Here is a 23,730-nt window from a genome sequence, read left to right on the forward strand (position 1 = left end):
TACCACTGCCTTGGAGTATGCCAGAAGTTGCTTTTACGTGATGAGATTTCTCTTCGTTAAGAATGACATGCTGTGTTTTCCTGAATCCAGTTACAAACCTAGTCTGATATTCCATACGTTCGTATTTTGTTCATTAGATGGCATCCAATTTGATGCCGTGTTTCCTGACTTCGGAAGGAGTTCGATATGATTCCACACTTCTATACTTTGTATCCTGGGAGGAACTCAATATTCAGGGATGTTACAGAAACGATCATTCCAAACAACAAATATCTAGTAAACATGGGCTCTAAAGAGCAGACCACAATATCTATGAGCATTTTTTCATCTTGGATGTCGTGAAATAAATCTCCTCTATTGCAAGCTCTTTGCTTCCTGGTAGTGTCGACCACAACAAGAATAAAGCGTCCAGTATACATTGGGTCTATAGTGTATACCTTAAGCGCTTTGAGCACTTGTTCACTCTTCTACTGAATAGGTGTTCATAACTCTTAAGATGTGCATTTTAGAACCCATGTTTAGCAGGCAACTTTCTCTTGTTTTGGTCCATACTACCTCCTCCCAAAATATGGAAGGCAAAGAGCTTTAAGTAGAAGAGATTTACTTCACAGAGTCGAAGATGAAGTACTGCTCGTAGACCCCCATGTTTACTTGACTTTTTCTCCTGCGCTTTGTTGGCAGAACACTTAGAAGATGCAACAAACCCACTAAAGAGACAGCCTACATTACACTTGTCCATCTTCTGCTGGAATATTGCTGCGTGGTATGGGACCCTTACCAGGTAGGATTGACGGAGGACATCAAAAAAGTGCAAAGAAGGGCAGCTCGTTTCGTGCTATCGCGCAATGGGGGTGAGAGTGTCACTGATATGGTACGCGAGTTGGGGTAGCAGTCACTAAAACAAAAGCGGTTTTCTTTCCAGCAAGATCTACCGGGTGATCAAAAAGTCAGTAGATAGAGAGGTACAAATTGACACACATGCTTGGAATGACATGGGGTTTTATTAGAACCAAAAAAATACAAAAGATAAAAACATGTCCGACAGCTGGGGTTTCATCTGATCAGAATAGCATAACAAAGTAAGACAAATCAAAGATGATGTTCTTTACAGGAAATGCTCAATATGTCCACCATCATTCCTCAACAATAGCTGTAGTCGAGTGTTTGTTTCAAAATTATGGGAGAGCTGATTTCCAGATGACCACTTAGTAATACATTGAAAAACATCATTAACAGTCTCTTCTGTGCCAGTCAGTCAGGAATGTCAAAGGAAGTGGAGGTTGAACTGGGGTACAAAAAGGTGAGGTGTTGTCACCCATATTATCAAGCCGTCCCCTTGAAAAAGTTTAGTCACATGATCAAAAGAGTAGGAAAGGGCATCAATCTGAATGGAAATCTGCAAGTATCAGCATGTGCAGTTGATATAATAGCTGTATGAGAGCAGAGAGAAGAAATGATAAAAAAAAAGAGGAGGATTTGAGTTCAGGGAAAGTGGGCTTGTGAATCAAACCAGAAAAGACAGAAGGAATGGAGCTAGGTAGAAAGATGAACCACAATGTGCCTGGAAATTTACACGTGGGACAAATGAAGTTGAAGGTAGTGGACAACCTTAAATGCTTAGAATCATACTTCAACCAGAGGAATAATGTCCAGCTAGAAGTAAACCAACAAATTGTTTTTGCTTTCACACTTGCCTAACAGTCAGAAATGAACTTATTACTGCACACCTGCACAAAACAGATACAGGTCTGGTTTTGAGTGTCCTTGTTGGGGTTATGGACACCTGAAGACCTTGACTACCCAGAGAATCAAAATCTTATAATTTTGTATAATGTTTTCTCTGATTTGCCATAATTTTAGTTTTACCTTACATCTTGTGCTGCCATTAGTACTGGAGGTGCCCCATCACTACAGAAACATCTCAGGATGCAATGTGAATAACACTCAACATTTCTCTAGTGATTCTCAGTTGTACAGGTCTTTGTAGGAGTTATGGCGAATGGAACACATTTGATCAAGACATTTTTGAAGGTCATTGCATTTTATAGTCATATTTCAATATTACAGTAGAAAAGAAAAAAAAAATATGATCCCAACAACACACTGACTGGACACAATTTACCTCACACAAAAATCAATTTGTGTACCTTGATACCACAATAATTTAGTTGTTTTGAAGGTAAACCAGAGTTTGTTGTTATTCAAACCTGGAATTTCCATTGTTTGACAATAATTTATTTGTCAGGTCCTATTCAAAGTTGTTTCTTCCACAATCTGGAAGGCTCTCCTTCATGACGGCATTTGCGGAATATCGTATATGAATGAGTGACTAGACTGGGATGTTTCTCTCCTCCCACAGTGGGGCACTGCCACCCAGCGGTGGTGCGAGCAGCGTGCGACCAGCTGTCATTGCTCAACACCAACAACCGCTTCCTGCACGACAGCCTGGTGCTGTGCGCCCAGAAACTCACCAGCCTACTGCCCGAGCCACTCCAGGTCTGCTTCCTCGTCAACTCGGGCTCCGAGGCCAACGACCTGGCACTGCGGCTCGCCCGTACCCACACTGGCAACCACAATGTCGTCACTGTGGACCAGTAAGTCTGCTTCTCGTATGTCTCTGTGTCAAAATACTCTCTGCCAACTGTGCAGAAAACTCTTGAGCTTGTTGCAGGTGATGGACTCCACTTGGTGCTCTAAACTAATATCAAACCACAACTTGCAGCCATTTTGGTATTATTTCTAAAAAAATAATTGTTTTTCCTAGTGGTTGCTGAGTACTTTGGCACTAATCCCTCTATTTTATTTGTTTTTCTGATTTCAGCATAAAAAAATTAAGCAGTGATAAGAAGATAGTCATCCTACTACATCAACAGTTAACAACATTCTTTGAATGTTGGAGTTGCGTTACATCCTTTTTCACTAGCTAGCTGGATATATAATTTTAGCTGAATTTCCCAATAGGGCTTTGTTCAGTACTATCCCTGTTCCCTCTCCTCCTATTGTAGGAGAGATTCTATGAGTGTACACGCACACCTGTTGCAGTGCGTACCACGGTCATCTATCCTCCCTGATTGACATCTCGCCGTACAAGTTCAATAAGCCAGGAGGACAGGGGAAGCCTGAATGGGTACATGTGGTAAGTACAGAAAGCAGTTTCCTAGTATAAAATGTCTTTTAAGTAGAAAATTCCAGTCATTACACAGAAAAATAAAATAAAAAACAATTTCAAATGATAAAATATTAGTTAGCTTTGTCATAATAATTTGTTATTCCACACCTCGATAACAGATGTGGTTTGATGTAATTCTGTATGTAGTAAACAGCATTGTCCAAGTATCCTCATGCAACCATAAGCCCAGACTGGCCAAAATGTCTAAACATTAGTGCTGGCATTAGGTGTATTGTTCTATGTGATCTCAGAGATTTTTAAAAAATGTTTAGTTACTGGAACTTTGTGCATCAGTCAAGACGTGTGATTGATTCTGAACATTTCTCTTACCAACATGATCTAGTCTGTGTTTTGTTCATGAAATCATGGTTTTAGCCCTGGAGATGTAAATTTGTCATCTCAGATGACAGGGCTAATAATGTTACAGTTCCTATTAAGATCAAAAGGCAAAATGTGACTTTATAGTATTTCAGTACAAATATTTTTATTCAAAGCATATGTTCTTTCTGGTTTTCACATTACTAAAGCATTGTTAGATCATTACATAGCCTATTCCAGCACACAACTACTACTGGGGGCAATCCTTGAGTAGACTTCATGGTATCAACAACAATCTTGGCACCAAATGTCATCCACATATTAGCAGAACTGTAATATCTAGTGTCTCACAGAATATTTCATTAGTGACTTCATCATGAGAGTGACTTACAAGAGCAGCTACATTGCAATTAATCACAAGTCCAGTTCGGGCAGGGCTGTTAAAATTGAGCAAATGCTCTGAATGTTTTGTGGCCCGATACAGCCTGAGGCTGGAAGCCAAGTTCGTCATAAACCTGGAGAACTGTCCAGTTACAAACCAATAGAAATTGAGAAACATGGCACCTGTACTGCCCACGTGATTGTGCATGTATCTGAGAGGGTCTGTCTATTGAAGTCACGTACAGCTGTGGGCTTTGTCAATGTGAGGTACATCACAGTCTGGGATGACCATATCTATATCAACATCTGGAGGGAGATGGAATTATTTCATTTTGTCATGGATTGCCTAGTGAGGACACCAAATGATGTGTATTATATGACAATGAATTTCCAATGTCATCTGGTCCACTGTTTGTCTCTCTTTCCCTTCTTCACCAACTGACATTCTGGGCTGGACTAAGGGTATCTCTTACTTTCACAAGCGTTCCAAATGTACCTTTCTAAGCAATCTGCTGCTGAAAGGTTGTTCAGAATAACTTGAAGAAGGATGTGTGTTAAAGTCTTGCTGCAATTTGTGCCACATTGTGAAATGATTTTTTAATGTGCATAGAGAATATATCTACCAAGATTTTATTAAAACATTCTGGGAAGCCATATTTCTGTGGTTGGTGGCCACTGTGGGTGGTGTCACAACATAAAATTAACTCTGATACTAGTCTTTACTGGAAAGCTTTTCCACATTCAGAGATCAACACACAGGGTGCTACATGCTTCAAAGTATCTTCTACAATAAACTTTACAATTTCTGGAACTTCATCAATTGGCACATCTTTGGTGGTTGCATATTTAGTAACATAGTCAGTGCAGACTATTATCCACTGATTTCCATTTGTCATATTCGGAAACCTCCACAAGAGGTCAATTGTAATTCACTGGAATGGCACTGCTGCAAGCAGGGTTGGTACCAGATGCTCATCAGGTAACTGCAGCATGATTTTCCATCACTGGCATTCCTTACAGTGGTTCACATAGTTTCTAAAGGGTTGGTAGAGACCTGGCTGGGGATGCCTGTGTCTGATTCTATCTAGAGACTTTACAAACCCTAGGTGATCAGATGTTAGAGCATTGCGGAAATACTTCAGGATAGCTGACGGCAGATGATGTGGGATGATGAGCAACCATTTCTGGCCCACTGGATCATAGTTCCACTTATGCGATGTCTATGCATTAACTGAATCTCTCCTTTGGTTGGTTCCTCCTCTTTCAAAGCTTCTAAGATTTTCAGGAGTGCTGGATCATCTCTCTGTTCAGCAACAATGTCATTTAATTCAGTGATGAATGGTATTTCATCCACACTGCTGTGTTCCACCAAAGTGTACCTTGAAAGGCAGTCAGTGTTCTTGTGCTTGTGTCTGTTTTTGTAAACAACTATGATACTGTACTTATGAAGCCCCATTGCCCACCTCACCAGCCAACTTTATGTATCCTTCAGGCTAGTCACCCAGCACTGTTAATGGTGATCTGTAACAATGGTGAATGGTTTGCCAAAGAGATATGGCTGAAACTTGTTAATGGCCCAGACAACTGCAAAGCAATCTTTCTCAGATGTAAAGTAGTTCTTCACAGACTTGTAGAGTATCCTGAAAGCATAAGTTATCACCTTTTCAATACCCTTCTGAATTTGCACTAGAACTGCACCTATCCCATAACTGCTAGCATCATTGTGAAGTTCTGTCCTGGTATTCTTGTCATACATTACTAGAACTGGAGAAGATATTTGTGCTTCACTAATGAAAAGGAAAGATACAGGAAAATTTTGACACCTCTCTGCATGCAGCAGTACTTGCAAGAGATATACTTAGCTACAGAAATTGTTCACGAATCGACTGGTGTATGAGCTCATTCTGACAAAACTTCTCACAATGAACCTGCCAAATAGTTGGAAAATCTGTGACTGCTTTTATTTTGTCTGGGTCATTCTAAGTACCTTTATCAAAAGTCTTCAATCCTGCCACTATTCAGTATCTATATAGTAAAATTTTTAAGTATATGAGAAAGGATTTAAAAGACATATATAAATACTTAAATATCCATGAACATGATACATGGCAAAATTAAAGTTTCAATATACAGCCAGTAAAGACATCAGCTTTCAAAACTTGCACCACAATTTACAATAGTCTTACTCAAAAGATAATAAATATTTCATCATGTTCACTGTTTAATTAAACCCTAAGACCATTCCTCTTAGAACACTTGTATGCACATATGAATTTTTAAAACATCTGAAATGCAAGAGACTTGTTTTTTTGGTCACAGGCTTTCACCAACCATTTATAACGGGGGAATTTAGACAACCAAGTTCAATATTTCCTACTGCAACTAGTGTAAGTTCTCTTCCAGATAAAGCCAAAATTCATCTACTTTAATTTGCTGCAATATTATTATAAACATTTCCTCTAGTGTACACGTGTGTGTGTGTGTGTGTGTGTGTGTGTGTGTGTGTGTGTGTGTGTGTGTGTGTGTGTGTGTGTGTGTGTCAGAGAGAGGGAGAGGGAGAGGGGGGAGAGGGAGGGGAAGAGGGAGAGAGAGAGAAGCGTACAGATATACGTGCACAAGAATGTTAGTGAACACCTTCCAGTGTGATATTTGTAAATGCATGGGGACTGATGACCACAGATGTTAAGTCCCATAGTGCTCAGAGCCATTTGTAAATGCATGATGACCCATCCCACAATCATGAAGATTTTTGGATGAATTAAACCAATAAACAAAAGAAGCCCTAACACTGGCTGTGGAAGAATGTATTCAATGTATTCCCAAACAACACCATCATCCAGGATTTTCCATTAGTGTATTAAATAAAACAAATATAATTTTAGCTCAAACAATTAGGGTTCATATTAAATTTGAGCAAGTTTTCACATTAAGATACAAAGTCAGTATAACAGGTAACTATCAATAATACTTAAATATTAGAGCTCATAATTTGTCTGATAATGAGCAAATGTTCATTACATATATTGTTAATGAAACTTATTTTAGCTAAAAAAAATTATAGTGAGAACTATGTTCCACTAACATACAATAAGTTAGTTCTCTGATACATTTCAGGCTCCTTGCCCAGATGTTTACAGAGGGAAATACCGAGATGTTGACTACCCTGGAGAAGACATGGGAAAAAAGTACGCTGGAGACGTCAAGGAAATCTGCAGGAAAATCAGGGATGATGGTCGTTCAGTATGTGCATTCTTTATTGAGAGTCTGATTAGCTGTGGTGGGCAGATAATTCCACCACAAAACTACCTACGTGAAGCCTTCAGGTTAGCAGATCACTAAAATTAAGTAATGATCAGTTTTATTTAAGGCAATTATCTCAAAAAGGTACAGAAATTTGGAGTTATACTACTACTTTATTCATTCTGGACACACAAGGGCCATGATATTTCAAATCTTTATTTTTATGAACATTTTTCTCTGACTCTTGCATATAGACCAGTGTACTTCTTTTTTTATGCGGGACTTGTCTTCCCTGTTTAAGTTTTGGTTCATCTGGGAGGTTTTGATGTTGCATTTCTTCCTTCGTGGTTCACACATCCAGATGTTTTACACCTGATCTCCATCTCTTGTAGGTCTGTTTTTTCTTTACTTATCCAAAAAACTTATAAAAAATCCATTGCCTAAATCTTGGTGGTTTCATTCATGCTATGTCTCTATAAAAGGCAGTCATTCTTATGTTCATCACAAAGGCTGTCTTTGAATTCAAAGTTAATCAACTTTCAGATAACTTTGGGTGTGAACAGTATTGTTGAGTTTGAGCCCTTTCTCTATTTGCTACATGTTCATGTTCCACAAACATTACAGTTTAGTATCCCTCATAGGTATGATCTCATGGTAAACTCTTGCGTGAATACTGAGATTATTACCGCCAACAGAATTTTCACTAAGATATGTCGAGGTTATCCTAATGCTACATACGTTGGGATAAATAGTGATTGCAGAGAGCATTTTACAGAGCATGGACTTCACAGAAACATGAAAGGGAAAGAAGCCATGAGTGCTGAAATATCGAATGCTATTAAAGACTCTAAAGTAGAACGAAACACTATTACACTGTCTGAAAACGGACTTATTAAAGTATCAACATTAGTGGAAATAGGAAGAGCTGATGTCCCACAATCATTGGTAGCAACAGAAGATTCTTTGACGTTAGAAGAAGTAAAAAAATCTGAAGTGTCGTCCAGTACAGCAGCCACATCAGCCAAATTGTCAGTAGTGTCGAAATCATCAAAAACAGCTGAACCATTATCATCAGCAGCAGATGTACCACCCTCCCCAGCAGGTTCAAAATCAAGTCCAGAATCTGTGACTAGTCCATCAATCAGAAGAACAGAGGCAAGAACAGTGGTACAAAATGCCACTCAGATATCATCAACAGAAGAAAAATCAACACCATCGGAGCATCATTTATCAGCTTCATACGCAGCTTCAACGTCCACAGTAACGTCAGTGCCAAATGTAGTTCAAGATTTAAACGAAAATACAGTTTCAGCAAAAGTTCCAGTATCAATTGGAACATCACTTACAAAACCAGACTCAGCATCAAAACTGGCAGCATCTCCAACATCCACTGAATCATCAGCTTCAGAAACACCTCCAGCATCCACTGAAACAGCAGCTACAACTACAGATACAACAAGTATGGTGACACGTCCAGGGGTAAGAAACACAAGGAGCAGGAAACGTGGAATTCTTAAGGATTTTTAGTACCCAGCCTCAGCAAGGAACAGCCGGTAACATTGGGAAACATGAGTACAAACTCCTCTCAATCTAATGTCAATAATTTAAAAATAATGAGCCTTAACATACAATGCATTAAAAATAAAATATTAGAACTTGAGATTGCAGCCAGTGAAGCTAGTATAGATTGTATTTGCATTCAAGAACATTGGTGCATGAATTATGAACTAGAAAATATTTGCATTTCTCCATACAAATTAGTAAGCCATTTTTGCAGGAAGGAAACAAGACATGGTGGTGTTTGCATTTATGTAAAACCTGGAGTAAAGGTTAAAAATATGACTGTAACTGAATCCTTGAATGAAGAAAAACATTTTGAGGCTGCAGCAATACAGTTGAATATGCAAAAGAGTAAATTAATAATAATGTCAGTGTACAGATCACCATGTGGTGATCCTGAAATTTTTAGAAATAAGTTAGAGGCATTGCTCAAAATATTACATCATAAAAAATCAACAATAATTATAAGTGGAGATTTTAATGTCAACTTATTGACTGAAGGTGCATCCAAAGATCAGTTCCTGAATGTTTTACATAGCTTCAATTTGTATCCACATATAACTAACCCTACAAGAATAACAAACTCTTCAAAAAGTCTCATAGATAATATCTTCACAAATATAAATGCCACAGATATAGATGTAATAAATGTTGACCTAGGAATATCTGATCACAATGCACTTACCCTTAAATTTTCCATAGCCCCTGTGACCAAAAATAGTTCATACCAAATGTACAAAAGAACCTTCTCCACAAATAGTTGCAGTCACTTCATAAATACACTGACTAACCAATCATGGGCAGAAGTACTGTTACAAACTAGCACAAACACTGCATATAATGTTTTTTCTTCCCTGTTTATGTTGAATTTTGAAATGTGTTTTCCTAAGAAACTTGTCAAAACAAACACATTTGGGCATACACTTGCTAACTCCTGGATCACAACAGGTATTAGAAATTCCTCCAGGACCATGAAAATGCTTAACTATAGACTGAAAAGTTGGACTGACACCAAGTTTAAAGAATATGTAACAAATTACAAAAAAATATATAGAAAAGTAATTACAAAAGCAAAATTACTAAGCAATGATAAATTAATAAGAAAATCAGGCAATAAATCAAAAACTATTTGGGAAATTGTGAAAAGGGAAACAGGTAAGGGCCTCAAGGATCAGGAAATAGTACTAAAAAATAGTGAAAATATTGAATTAAAAGATGAAACTCTGGCAAATTACATTAATAATTACTTTTTAAGTGTACCAGTGTCATTAAGTAAAAACTTTACCAAACATGAGAAATTAACAGCCCCAAAAGTAGACAGTAGTATGTTGTTAACTTCCACAAATGATAATGAAATATTAAAGGTGATAAAGAGTCTAAAATCAAAAATGTCTGCAGGTGTGGATGAAGTGCCTGTGTCAATAATAAAAAAAGTTGCCAAACAAATTATAAAGCCCCTGGTACATATTGCCAATTTGTCTTTCAGTGAAGGTGTTTTTCCTGAGAGGTTGAAAATCTCTAAGGTTAGACCTCTGTTTAAAAAAGGAGATCCATACAAGGTAGAAAATTATAGACCAATATCCCTTCTCCAATCATTTTCAAAAATTCTAGAGAAATTAATGAAAACCAGACTCATAAATTACTTAGATGCTCACAAACTTCTAAACTGCAATCAACATGGCTTTTGCTCGGGCCACAGCACAGAATCAGCTATCCATGCCTATACCAAAGAGATTGTCAGGAGTCTCGACACTAAAAAATGTGTAGTAGGAATTAACTTAGATTTATCTAAAGCTTTTGATACAGTAAACCACAAAATTCTGTTAAACAAGATGGAGGCAATAGGTGTAAGGGGAGTTGTGAAGCAGTGGTTTGAATCTTACCTTCAAGATAGAACTCAGGTAGTAGAAGTCATCGCAGAACATAAAAATCAGAAAATCAAGTGGGTCTCAGATGCAAAGAAATTGGAAATAGGTGTCCCACAGGGCAGTGTTCTTGGTCCCTTATTATTCTTGCTTTATATAAATGACATAAAAAATCCTAATATTTCTACCAAAATAATGTTGTTCGCAGATGACACTAGCATAATTATAAGTGATGATAAAAAATCATTAACTACCACAACTGATATAGTCCTGAAATATATTCAACATTGGTTTAATGCTAATGAGTTAACACTTAATCTAAGTAAAACAAATTATATACAGTATGGCAAAGCAACTCAAGATATGGACCTCCAGTTAAAACTAATGGATAAGAAGATAGAGAGTGTACAATCCACAAAGTTTTTGGGCATGCACATTGATCAAAACTTAAGCTGGAAAGACCATCTCAAGTACTTATCCCAAAGGCTCAATTCGGCATGTTTTGCATTGAGGATATTATCTAGAGTATGCAGCACAGACTGTACTAGACTAGTGTATTTTGCTTACTTTCAGTCCATCGTGTCTTATGGCATAGTGTTCTGGGGTAAAACTAAATCAAGCTTAACAGATATCTTCAAATTTCAGAAAAGAGCTATACGAATCATAACACATAACTCTCCAAGAACTCATTGTAGGCCCCTTTTCAAAGAACTGCAAATACTCACAATACCATCACTGTATATTTATAAAAGCATTCTGTGTACAAGAGCACATATTAAAAATCTACGTACAAATGAGGACTGCCATAATTATAATACTAGAACTTGTAAGAATTTGTATGTAGAAAGGGTAAGAACAACACAAACCCAAAAGCATGTAAGTTATTTTGGAATAAAAGTCTACAATGCTCTGCCAGTGTACATGAAGGCAATAATAGATGAAGTAAAATTTAAGACTGAGCTTAAAAATTACCTTTTAAGCAAAACTTTCTATGACGTAGATGAGTACTTTGATTCTGTGTAAATTTATTGCCAAAAATTTTAATTTATATGTCTAAATTTGTACTTTTAAAAAATGCCTTGAAAGTGATATTCCATTATTATGTCTGTAGTACTTGTACTAGTATGATAACTTTGTTGTGACAATTCCTACATCATGTAAATGATATACAGGAAGATAATAAAATGAAAATGAAATGAATGAATGAAAGTATAATACTTTAATTAATGTGCAAAAGGAAGAGCAGACAGAGTACTAAATATTGTGGCATTCCATAGTTTATGTTTCTAATTTATTCTCTGGTCATAACATGTAATTTTACATGCATGTGCAATGTCATGAAAGTATAAGTTACAGCATTACTTCTTACAATGTGCTATATTTAAATAATTCAAACAGTAGGACAATAATTTATTCCATGATGAGCTGTTGCCATATAGAGAAGATGCTGAGTCACAGATAGGTACAACAAAAAGACTGTCACAAATAAGCTTTTGGCCAGCAAGGCGTTCATCAGAAATAGATGACACACACATGCATGCACATGCACACACCCACACACACTCACGCACACAAACAAAATTCACACACATGTGACTGCAGTCTCTGGCAACTGAAGCAAGCTGTGACAGTCGTTTTGTTGTGCCTGTCTGTGACAGCTTCTCCTCTATATAGTGAGTGACAACTTTCACTTTCACAATACTGTTACATTCCATCCTGGATTTTCCTTTGTTTGATAATGAGCAGTCGGTGTTACATGCAATTTACTATTACAATTATTTCTAGAAATAGGTCATTGTTTAAAATATTAGTCATGTTACATACAAGTTGTAAGAGCATTTATGGATAAGCCACTGCTCTTGAGTCATTTTTTAAAGGTATCTCCACACAACATTGTAAGACAATTAGGTAACAAATTACTAAAACAGCTCTTTTGACATATATGCTTTTTGCCATTAAAGTTAATCTTCTGTTGATCATATGAAAGTCTGTGTTAAGCATAGTTTCAAGGTTGTGAATTTTAGGGTTGCTATTTTTGAACTTAGTTTCTTCTTTCACTAGCACAATCATGTGTAGCATATACATTGCATAAACGAGGAGATTACTGAAACTAGTGAACAGACTTTTACAAGGCATTCTTTGTTTCATTTTTGGTATGATCCTTAAGCCCCTCTTCTGCAGTATTAAAACACTTTTCATATTAGTGTGGCACATCCCCCCCTTTCTTTCCCCTCTCTCTGCCACCGTGCCATTATTCCAGTAGACAAGAAAGGATATACTAACCCAAAATATACAGTCCTCAGGTATTCAGAATTAATGTGTGGTGATAATCTCCACCATACATATAAACTGGACGTTATTCTTTGGAGACAGTTTCAACTTGCTGCTTTGATGAAAGTTGGTCACTTAGGTATAAACCCAAAAATGTATATTCTTAATAGGTTGTTGACAGAATCTCATCATTCACAGTATTATACCTATTTGGAATACTCTCTTTAAAGTGAATAATATTCATTTTTTCTACATTAACTTTCATATTGTCATTTTTAAAGTGAGCTCTTGCCTTTTTAATAAAATTTATAATCTGTTCAATAAGGCCAAGCTCTGTCTGCACAATAGACATCAGATATGTCATCAGCTTACAAAGTGATCAAACACTTATGATCCAGAGAACTTGGGAAATATATGAATAAAAATAAAATAGAGCCCTTAGGAGCACCAAATATCTATTTCTAATTCTTGACCTTCTCCTCTCCAATACTCCTTTATTATCACACACAGTTTCTGTACGCTGTTGCCTACCTTTAAAATGTTTATAGCAATTGCATACATTTTACAGTGACAATGCTCATTGCAGTTTCTGAAAAGAGTGCTTCGTGATGCACTCTATTGAAAGCTTTTGAGAGGTCCTGGGATACTCCTGCTGCTTGGGACGTTTAATTAATTTTTTCAAGTACATAATGGTCAAACAGTACTGCAGATGCTGTGGTAGTTTGAACTATTCTGCAACTATGCTGGAAATCACTTAAGATGTTAGCATTGTTGTAATGTTCCAAGATTCCTTTTAATATTATTTCCTCAATCAGTTTGCTGAGTGTTGAGATTAGAGCAATAGGTCTGTGGTTCTGAACATGCTTTATTTTCCCATTCTTGTGCAAGGGTTTGACTACAGCGAGTTTCAACTTGTCAGGGAATAAACAGTCTTCAAGAACACAGTTTATTATATTTCAGAACTGATCACTAAGGCATGAGGGATGACATCAAACAAAATAGCCCCTTCAGAGTCTCAGAAAGCCTTCATCATGGCTTTACTGGCTGAAGGTGCGGCTATGAACTTTTTCTTTGGAGGAGAGTTGTGTGGTGCCACTCCATGGATTGCCACTTTGTTTCTGGTTCAAAGTGATGCCTCATTACATGCAAGCAATTCTGCACAGATGGTCCTTCACTGCTCTTTACGATATTCTGAACAGTTATGAACCCACTGGGCACACACCTTTGTGTACCACAATTGATGGGCAAGTGTGTCAGCACTACCAACAGAGATGACCAATTGAACAGTGAAGTTTTTGATTGTGATGCATTGGTCACCTTGAATGAGAATGTCTGCACATTCTGACATTTCAGCAATCACAGCTGTGTCTGGCCGGCTGCCGCATGGAAGACTGGACAGGTCTGTGTGCCATTGTTGCAATGATGCCTCAGCCAGTGATTCACCATGCTTTGTTCACTACCAGGTCTCCATAGACATTCTGCAAGTGCCTATGGAAACCTATGATTCTGTGGCTTTCGGCCAAGAGAACCTCAATGACAGCTCTCTACTTGAAATGCACCTCCATTACAGTTGTCATTTTGAAAGCTACACATAGTGCCGCCAGTTATTGGAACTTCATGAAACTATACGGGCTGAGGTGGGGATATTGCATGATGCTCTAAAACAAATTTCGTATTTTTAAACCTAAATTGGCTGAGAAAAAAGTGTTGCATTACTTATAGAACACCATTTATACTGTATGTGTTATTATTGCACTGAGTACAAGTTCATGTTGATCTTTAGCCCCACAAGAGAGGATAAAATCTGTAAAACATTTGCTTTCCTGGCACTCATGTAAAGTGTTGATGTTTATATCTGCAAGTGCGACCAGATTTACAATTTTATGACTTGACATTAATTTACTCAGTACTCCATCAAGTCAAATGTCTAGAAGGAAGAAATGCAAGATTCTACATGAAATGTGTTTATAACAAATCATTGCTCTTATCTTTTTTTTACTGGTGATGAAACCATTCACTGTTTCCTTATTTTATTCTTTTTATTATCACCAGGCATGTCCGTGAAGCTGGTGGTGTGTGCGTAGCAGATGAGGTTCAAGTGGGTTTTGGCCGAGTGGGAAAGCACTGGTGGGGATTCCAGTTGCAAGGTGACGATGTTATACCTGATATTGTTACTCTTGGCAAACCAATGGGGAATGGCCATCCTGTGGCAGCAGTTGTTACAACCAGAGAAATTGCTCAAAGTTTCCAGAACACTGGAATTGAATATTTCAATACTGTAAGTATACACTTAATTAAAATTACAGGACAGATTGAAAGCTACATTTTGTTAGCTAAGTCTCATAATAATGACTTTATGGAATGTGTGTGCTGTACATTACCATAAAATCAGTGACATAATCAAAGCACAATAAGTAATTAAAAGTGAAGAATTTGTCTCAGTTTTCAGAAGTATTTTTATCTTAATAACTTCAGAGACCTGTTTCAGTTGTAGAAGTATATTTTGCTTGAAGTCTTCCTAACATAAATGTGCATGCTTCCATTTTTCACTTTCTTGTATTAAGACTCTTTCTTAAGACTCCTCGTGTTTCATGGTCTTCATTTCTTTTCCACAGGATTAATTATAATCAAGTTTTCCCTGTGACATTTAAGTCTCATCTTTATCTATGATAATGATGGAAGCGAGGAGACCCGTGTTCAAGTCCTGGCTGTAGCTCAAATTTTAATTCATTTCTTCAGTTTACATCACTATTGTAGGATTAATTCTGTATTTATTGAACGAGATGTTTATCACTTTTTGAACATTTCAATATTACTTCAGTTATAAATTGAAGAAACAAATACTAACACTATCTGAGCAAATGACAACAATTAAATATGCAAAAGGAAATAAGTTACTGTCATTTATGAGCTTTCAGAACTTCTGCACTTTGTTTAAGAGAATGAGAGAGATAGGAAATGAAAGGAAAACAGAAGTTTCTGAAATTGCTGGAGTAGCCTAAACACAAGAAAAGCTTATTCATTTTTAATGAGAGCACACTTTTATTTGGGTGATGGAGTACTTGGTTAGCTACAGTTTGGCAATGGCCATTTATGTGGGTGGACAGATATTTGTTTAATGGTAGGATTTTGTACAGAGTTAAGAGAGTATGGAGAAGCAAATCTTGCTTGAAGCAGCTGCTGGAAGACTATGAAAAGTGTTTTGGCAAATAGTGAGAGATACTCTAGGAGGGAAGGGGAAGGGAGGGGAGGAAAGAGTCAGCATTATCCCTGCCTGCTGGATTACAGATTTTTCATTCATTACGTTACAAATTAAGGAGACAGTATGAGAGTCTGCATTCTGAATTGCCAGAAGAACTACATGACATAAAATTTATTCCTTGAAATGAGAATTTATATGTCAGCATGCAATACTCAGAGAATCTGTTAAAGACTCAGAAACTGCAACATAAATAAATTTTGAAATATCTCAGCCTATAGCAAAAAGTTGCCAGCCATTTACAGATGGAGATCTTGTCAACATTTTTTTCAAGATAGGTGCTAAAGAGAGAAGGGAGAAGAAATAAAGGAGATGAAATAAAAACTTTGAGGTTCGCTGATGGCATTGTAATTCTGTCAGGGACAGCAAAGGACTTGGAAGAGCAGTTGAACCGAATGGACAGTGTCTTGAAAGGAGGATATAAGATGAACACCAACAAAAGCAAAACGAGGATAATGGAATGTAGTCGAATTAAGTCGGATGATGCCGAGGGAATTAGATTAGGAAATGAGACACTTGAAGTAGTAAAGGAGTTTTGCTATTTGGGGAGCAAAATAACTGATGATAGTTGAAGTAGAGGGGATGTAAAATGTAGACTGGCAATGGCAAGCAAAACGTTTCTGAAGAAGAGAAATTTGTTAACATCGAATATAGATTTAAGTGTCAGGAAGTCTTTTCTGAAAGTATTTGTATGGAGTGTAGCCATATATGGAAGTGAAACATGGACAATAAATAGTTTGGACGAGAAGAGAATAGAAGCTTTTGAAATGTGGTGCTACAGAAGAATGTTGAAGATTAGGTGGATAGATCACGTAACTAATGAGGAGGTATTGAATAGGATTGGGGAGAAGAGAAGTTTGTGGCACAACTTGACTAGAAGAAGGGATCGGTTGGTAGGACATGTCCTGAAGCATCAAGGGATCACAAATTTAGCATTTGAGGGCAGCGTGGAGGGTAAAAATCGTAGAGGGAGACCAAGGGATGAATACACTAATCAGAAGGATGTAGGTTGCAGTAGGTGCTGGGAGATGAAGGAGCTTGCACAGGATAGATTAGCATGGAGAGCTGCATCAAACCAGTCTCAGGACTGAAGACCACAACAACAACAACAACAACAGGTGCTAAAAACATTTGGCTGGAATCAGTTAAATATTTCAAGAAAATTCAATTAAACTGGATGACTGTGCAAAGGAGAGTTATTGCAGTGATGGTAAATATCATGGATCAAACAAAAACTTGCTCAAAGAAAATTTGTTATTTTTCAGGCTACTGCTGAATCAAATGACATCACCTCCACAACCCAGATGATTGTATTTGGACATGGGATAACACACATACTTGAAATATGTAATGAATTGATTGGAATGAGTTCATTGTCAGGGCAAATTAAGGGTGGTGATATGTTCACTACAGCACTGGGACAGTGTTCAAACTTTCATTTAAATATGACTAAGTTAGCAGGCATTATGAGTGGTGAATCACCTTGTATAGTAGGAATTAATTCTGTATTGGTATTATTATTGAAACAGCATTTAGGGGAGTATGGTGATGATTTTATACAATTAATTACACCGTATAATCCGCCAGGAGACTTTGTGCCCAAAGCAAATAGGTTCTGCATATCTTATGAAAGTTTAACTTCTCTTAAAGACACTGACAGCAGCAAATCTGGTGTCTCCATTTTTACACAGAAATGAGACGACTAATTTGTGGTAAAATTCTTGTTTGGTTTCTGAATTCAATTGATGAAAGAAAAATTTTCATGACAAAAAAAATCTCTTAATTAAAAAATATGGTTTGTTTATGTGACTTAGCATTCCTAACATTACAAATCATTTAAATATGTCAAATAAGTGCCTTCAAGGCAAAAATCAATTGATTACTCAGCTTTATGATCCTACTACATCTTTTGAGTGTTTTAAACACATCTGAAGTTGGGCAATTATGTTCATTTTCATGATTACAACAAAATGCCAAATAAGTTGTAAGCCTGCTTTAAAAGTATATGCGATGAAATAGTTTCACTGATTTATAGCAGAGATGTTGAGTCGCACATTGGCACAACAAAAAGACTTTCACAATTAAAGCTTTTTGCCATTGGTATTGCTACATTCCCTCCTGGATTTTCCATTGATAGATTTATTTAACAAACCCTTTGCCATTTTGCCTGGAAAAGCAACAGAAGTAGTGCAGCTGGAACTCACTGGCATGCAAAACTATGAGAAACTGAGAATTAAATTTGATGGAACAAATTATTAAATTTCTGCTATTGTGTCAGTAGAAACAAATTATAAGTTATAGGTAAATAATGCATTAAAATATGCTGATGATTTCAACTTATATCTGTGAAAAAACTTTTTTTGATAATGACCATCAAACAATCATAAAGCAGGAACTACCTGACAAATGACAATTTCAGAGTTTTTCCTTCTCATCCTGTTCGATAAATATCCCCTGACCTGGAGTTCTGGGTGACTTTTCCGATCTCTATCCCTTTTCCTATACCTAACCAGTCCTTTTCCTTCACCCCTCTTCCTTCCCCCTCAACCCTTCTGCCAAAAGAAGGAGCCACTGGCTCTGAAAGCTCACAAATTGTAATACCTTTTATAAGCGTGTTCTTCTGCTGCTGTTTGGTGAGTAGCCCCCTCCTAGGAAGGGGAGCTCCTGGGATAAATGAGTAGTCCTGCCGTAAGCTCCTGCCAGCCTTCATGCTGACTGGTCATAAAACAGGAGAAACTGGGGAAGCATACTGTTCAGGCTGGTCTGGCAAAGGTGTAACCTCGTAGGTGGTTGTGTCAGTTGATGCAGGCTCGAGTGACAGTGAGTTGCCTGACTCACAGCATCGTCTGCCTAGAGCAAACATTTGATTGAAACTTGGCTGGATTTACCATTCTTGTGTTGTTGTAATAAGAAGAGAAGGCCTGGAGCTGGGTAGCCCTATTGTTGGTGTCAAATAGGATAACAGTCTGGAGATGTCAGCATATACAGAGTATGGCAGGCCCTCAAATATGCCAGGAACTGTACAGAGGAGTGATGTGTATGGGACATTTGAAATTTACAATAATCATTTACTTTCTCTTTCTTTTCTTCACTTTGGTACACTTTCCAGATACAAACTTGGAAGGTTTAAAAGCAGTCAGTGGTCCCATTGTAGTAGGAATGTTAATGCATGTGTTCTGTGGCATGCCAGTGAGAGGTGCCAGGAGCTGTTTTATGTTGGCCAAAGTCAACAGGGTGTGATGTCATCTTTTAAATTCTGTAGTTTAGGTTTAACTGTCATTATGATAGTCGTGTGTATGGCAATTGAAATGCTTAACAGTTCATTGTCTTGACTACATCTGTTGTCACTTCCTGTAAGTCCATCATCTTCCTGAGCAACTCATTGCCAGTGTTCACTATGATACAAAATTCATCTTTCAGTGACGCTTCTGTCTTGACAGCTGAATACGTAGGCTTCCACATCTGAAACAGTGGCATTTTTTATTTTGGGAGGAATGCTTGAACATCTTGTATGTCTGTAAACTATCTCAACATTTATATGGAGGTGACCCTTCTGTATCAACACATTAAAGTGAAAAATGGTGCAGAAAATCCATTCCATGAATAGTTTGGTGACATCGGCAATCACGAAGATCCACAGCAATTTCTTTGTGAAATTGAAACTCACCACCTTTCCGCACTGGCCAAAAGTAGGTATCTTAAAATTATTCATGGCAGTGAGCCAGGAGGCAACAGAAGATCATTGGCAGAAAACTAACATCCAATGCCCAGTCAATTAAATTCTTCAGGAAATGCAGCTTGACATATAAGTATATGATGTATCAACATTGTGACCTGTGTATTGTTGAGTTGACAGAAGAGCCACGTCTCTGATAGCATGAAGGGATTTGCTTTCTTGAGAAAGACTGTTGTGAACCTACACCATATCACATGAAATGGAAGATCCTTTAGTTGCTGTGATGGTGGAGTGTAGGTATTCTACATTAGAGCAACTGGTTGTGCCTACACCTCCTTGTCAGCCATTACACAGAGGGCTGTATTTTCTAATGACCTGTCCAAATCAAGAGTGGTACCAACAGTCTTAAGAGCTGACTGACGTCACAGCTATCACTCTACTGTCTGGCAGGCTTAGGGCTGCAGGGACCCACTGAAACTTAACAGAATTTTCATTGGACAGTACTGATGTTGCAGTGTCATTCTCCTTGTTCTGGCAGTGGAGGCCACTCACCTCTAGAGGTGTGCACCATAATTACACTTGCAACACCACGCCCTATTCATGGGGCCCTACCTCAGTTATCACATAACAACATATTATATATCTTGTCAGCAATAAGTAACTGTGAGTGTAAATTGGTGGTGTTACATGAAACCGCAGCAATTTTCACTGCAAAAGGTGAGTGGTTAAACTACTACTTGTTGAACATTGCCTCAGACACTTCAGATTCTGTCACCTGGGATTGAAGATTACAGCAAAATGCAGAAGGTGATTTCTGACTGATAAATTTGCTTGTCAAAACTTGCTGGGTTCAAAGTTCTGTCAGTTTATGTATTCGATGAAGCACATTGTCCATAAGGTGCATGTATTTGCACACCGATGGTGTGTTATGCACAATGTCAGCCAATAACAATTAGGTTTGAGTGTCTAAACTATTGAACATCAGAGTGAATTTTAGGTTCTCATCAATAATACCACAGGTGTCAAATGAAACTTCCAGAAGCTGGAACCATGGGTCTGGTTGTTGTGGCATGTATGTTTTTCTACCACTGTGGAAGATGTGGTACAGCTTATTGGTGAGTTGTCCACAAGCTGCAAATCACACAAAGTACCTGGCACCTGTCCAAAATTTATTGCCACCGGTGGAACAGTTGTCACTTCCTTCAAATTACCAAATGACTGTCCTGATGAGGTGGTGTGAATGGCAATATCATCAGGTTTGATGGTTTGTCATCTGCCATGTCACCACCTGTAGGAGTGTCAATCCACAATAAAATACACTTTATTAATTTACTGGAAGAATGCATAAAATGCACAGTGAGGATACACAGTATGTGGAATAGTGAACAAAAAGGTAATGTGGGTTCACCAAGAGATATTCCACACTACCATTTTCAGTCTTAGTCTTAGGTTAATTGTGATATCACACATCCATCTTTGTACCATCAACAGTATTACACCATATTTGATAACTTTAGGAAAAAATATTGTCCAATACAGCAGAATCATTACAGGACAAAGACCTGCATCAAGGGCACACTTCATCACAGCTGACAAGTGGCTTAGGTGTTTCTGAAATGTCTTTGAGAAAATAACAAACAATGTCGTCCCTGTAGCAATGATATTTTGCCTTTTTAAGATACTAAAGGAAATTTTTCACCATGTGCTGAGGAGTGCTGGAGTGCTGCACAGATCAGATGGCATAACTTTAAAAGGCTATCAGATGTTAGGGAAGCAGTCTTTTCCCAGTCAGTGCATGAATCTTAATCTGCCTGTAGCCAACCTGGATATTTGTTGTGGAGAAATACTTTTCTTCTGTCAAACATTCCAAGGTGTCATCAATTCATAGCAACGGTTATACATCCTTTTTTGCGATTCTGTGCACCTGCTGTAAATTGACACACAAATGCCATGCACTATCTTTCATGAGGACCACAGGGGAAGACCAAGGACTAACTGGTGACTGAATGATGTCATCTCCATTTTGTTTTGATTCTCCACCTTTCAGTTGTAAACTTCCTGTATGACCACTGACATGCTAGGGCAGGAGGGGGGAGGGGTGCTGTGACCATGGGGAGGAGGGAGGGGAGTTTTGACCACATGAGGGGGATGACTCGCCAGTGCTGCCGAGGGTTTTCACATTTAGTTTGCCTCATCTCCACTCTCGACCTGAATGCACCTGAAAATCGATTCTGAAGATCAACAACTACCATAACTGTTCCTCAGTCTAGCCAGCTACTACTGGTGGCAGGACAGTAAATTCTTCTGGCAGGTCATCAGTAACAGTAGCAAAACTTGATTTTCCATTGATGGTCTGAGCTGACTTTCCTGGGTTGGGTTGGCTGCTCCTACACTCATTTCCATAAATATGAGTAATCGCTGTTAATGGCAGCTGTTAATCCACAGATCTCCTTGTTGACTTGTGATGGTTATGATCATTGCTGGAAAATAGGTCTTTTTTGTGAAACTGAGTACCTCTTTGCACCTGGCTATTTAACTGAGTGGACAGACTATTCACTGGAGCCTGTGTTCTTGATTATGATGGAATAAGTGTGTCTTCAGTGATAGAAAATCCTCTAGAGCAACTGTTGCATGAACTTTACCATCTGAAGCTCAAATCTTTGACAGTCCATCATTGCTTATGAAGCCAACAAGAAGCCCCATACAAGGACTATCCTAGCTGCATTCTAATAAAATCCACCAATTTACAGGGATGTTTTCCATAATTGACAGTTATTCTCACAACACAGGTCCTGTTGGCTGAACATATTTTCCATTTGCAACCCCCAGGACAATGACCATTGTATTTTGAACATAATATTTCTTAGATGGTGACAGCATCTGATATCACAGGAAAGACATCCCAGAATAGACTAGTGCCTGCACAGATTGGCTGCCAGTGTTGTCTTCAGCGTGATTTCCTGATATGTAGGCAACTGCCATTGATAGAGAATTTTCATCTGTTGTGGTGTGACCTCACTTACAATACGTAACAATGAAATTTTAGTTTAGCATTTTTTGGCCAATTTTTGGTACCAGTACTCTTAAGGGGTCTGGTTCATCAACAAAAAATGAAATCTTGAAAAATTTGTCAGTTTTGTAAATAGTGCAGCTGAAAGAAAAAGAGTTGTAAACCCATGTAATGCTTATCATGTTTCAACAGATCTTTTTGGGAACCACCTGACGTATGAACAACAGCTTCTGATCTCTCACTTTTTTCTCAATTGTATTTTGTGTTGTAAATGAAATAAAGCATATTAATTACACTCCTGGAAATTGAAATAAGAACACCGTGAATTCATTGTCCCAGGAAGGGGAAACTTTATTGACACATTCCTGGGGGCAGATACATCACATGATCACACTGACAGAACCACAGGCACATAGACACAGGCAACAGAGCATGCACAATGTCGGCACTAGTACAGTGTATATCCACCTTTCGCAGCAATGCAGGCTGCTATTCTCCCATGGAGACGATCGTAGAGATGCTGGATGTAGTCCTGTGGAACGGCTTGCCATGCCATTTCCACCTGGCGCCTCAGTTGGACCAGCGTTCGTGCTGGATGTGCAGACCGCGTGAGACGACGCTTCATCCAGTCCCAAACATGCTCAATGGGGGACAGATCTGGAGATCTTGCTGGCCAGGGTAGTTGACTTACACCTTCTAGAGCACGTTGGGTGGCACGGGATACATGCGGACGTGCATTGTCCTGTTGGAACAGCAAGTTCCCTTGCCGGTCTAGGAATGGTAGAACGATGGGTTCGATGACGGTTTGGATGTACCGTGCACTATTCAGTGTCCCCTCGACGATCACCAGTGGTGTACGGCCAGTGTAGGAGATCGCTCCCCACACCATGATGCCGGGTGTTGGCCCTGTGTGCCTCGGTCGTATGCAGTCCTGATTGTGGCGCTCACCTGCACGGCGCCAAACACGCATACGACCATCAT

The 23,730-nt window shown here is 38.3% G+C and overlaps 1 protein-coding gene across 1 annotated transcript in view; it reads left to right on the plus strand.

Annotated features, from left to right (window-relative positions):
- LOC126419566 (5-phosphohydroxy-L-lysine phospho-lyase-like) overlaps positions 1–23,730 on the plus strand; it is a 133,458-nt gene that overhangs the window by 81,529 nt on the left and 28,199 nt on the right. Inside the window, exons 3-6 of the mRNA XM_050086757.1 lie at positions 2,360–2,594; positions 3,043–3,136; positions 6,983–7,191; positions 14,857–15,082. Coding sequence (XP_049942714.1) covers positions 2,360–2,594; positions 3,043–3,136; positions 6,983–7,191; positions 14,857–15,082 — 764 coding nt within the window. The remainder of the gene's footprint in view (positions 1–2,359; positions 2,595–3,042; positions 3,137–6,982; positions 7,192–14,856; positions 15,083–23,730) is intronic.

The sequence above is a fragment of the Schistocerca serialis genome, chromosome 1 (assembly GCF_023864345.2).
Source record: "Schistocerca serialis cubense isolate TAMUIC-IGC-003099 chromosome 1, iqSchSeri2.2, whole genome shotgun sequence".
NCBI classification, from domain to species: domain Eukaryota; kingdom Metazoa; phylum Arthropoda; class Insecta; order Orthoptera; family Acrididae; genus Schistocerca; species Schistocerca serialis.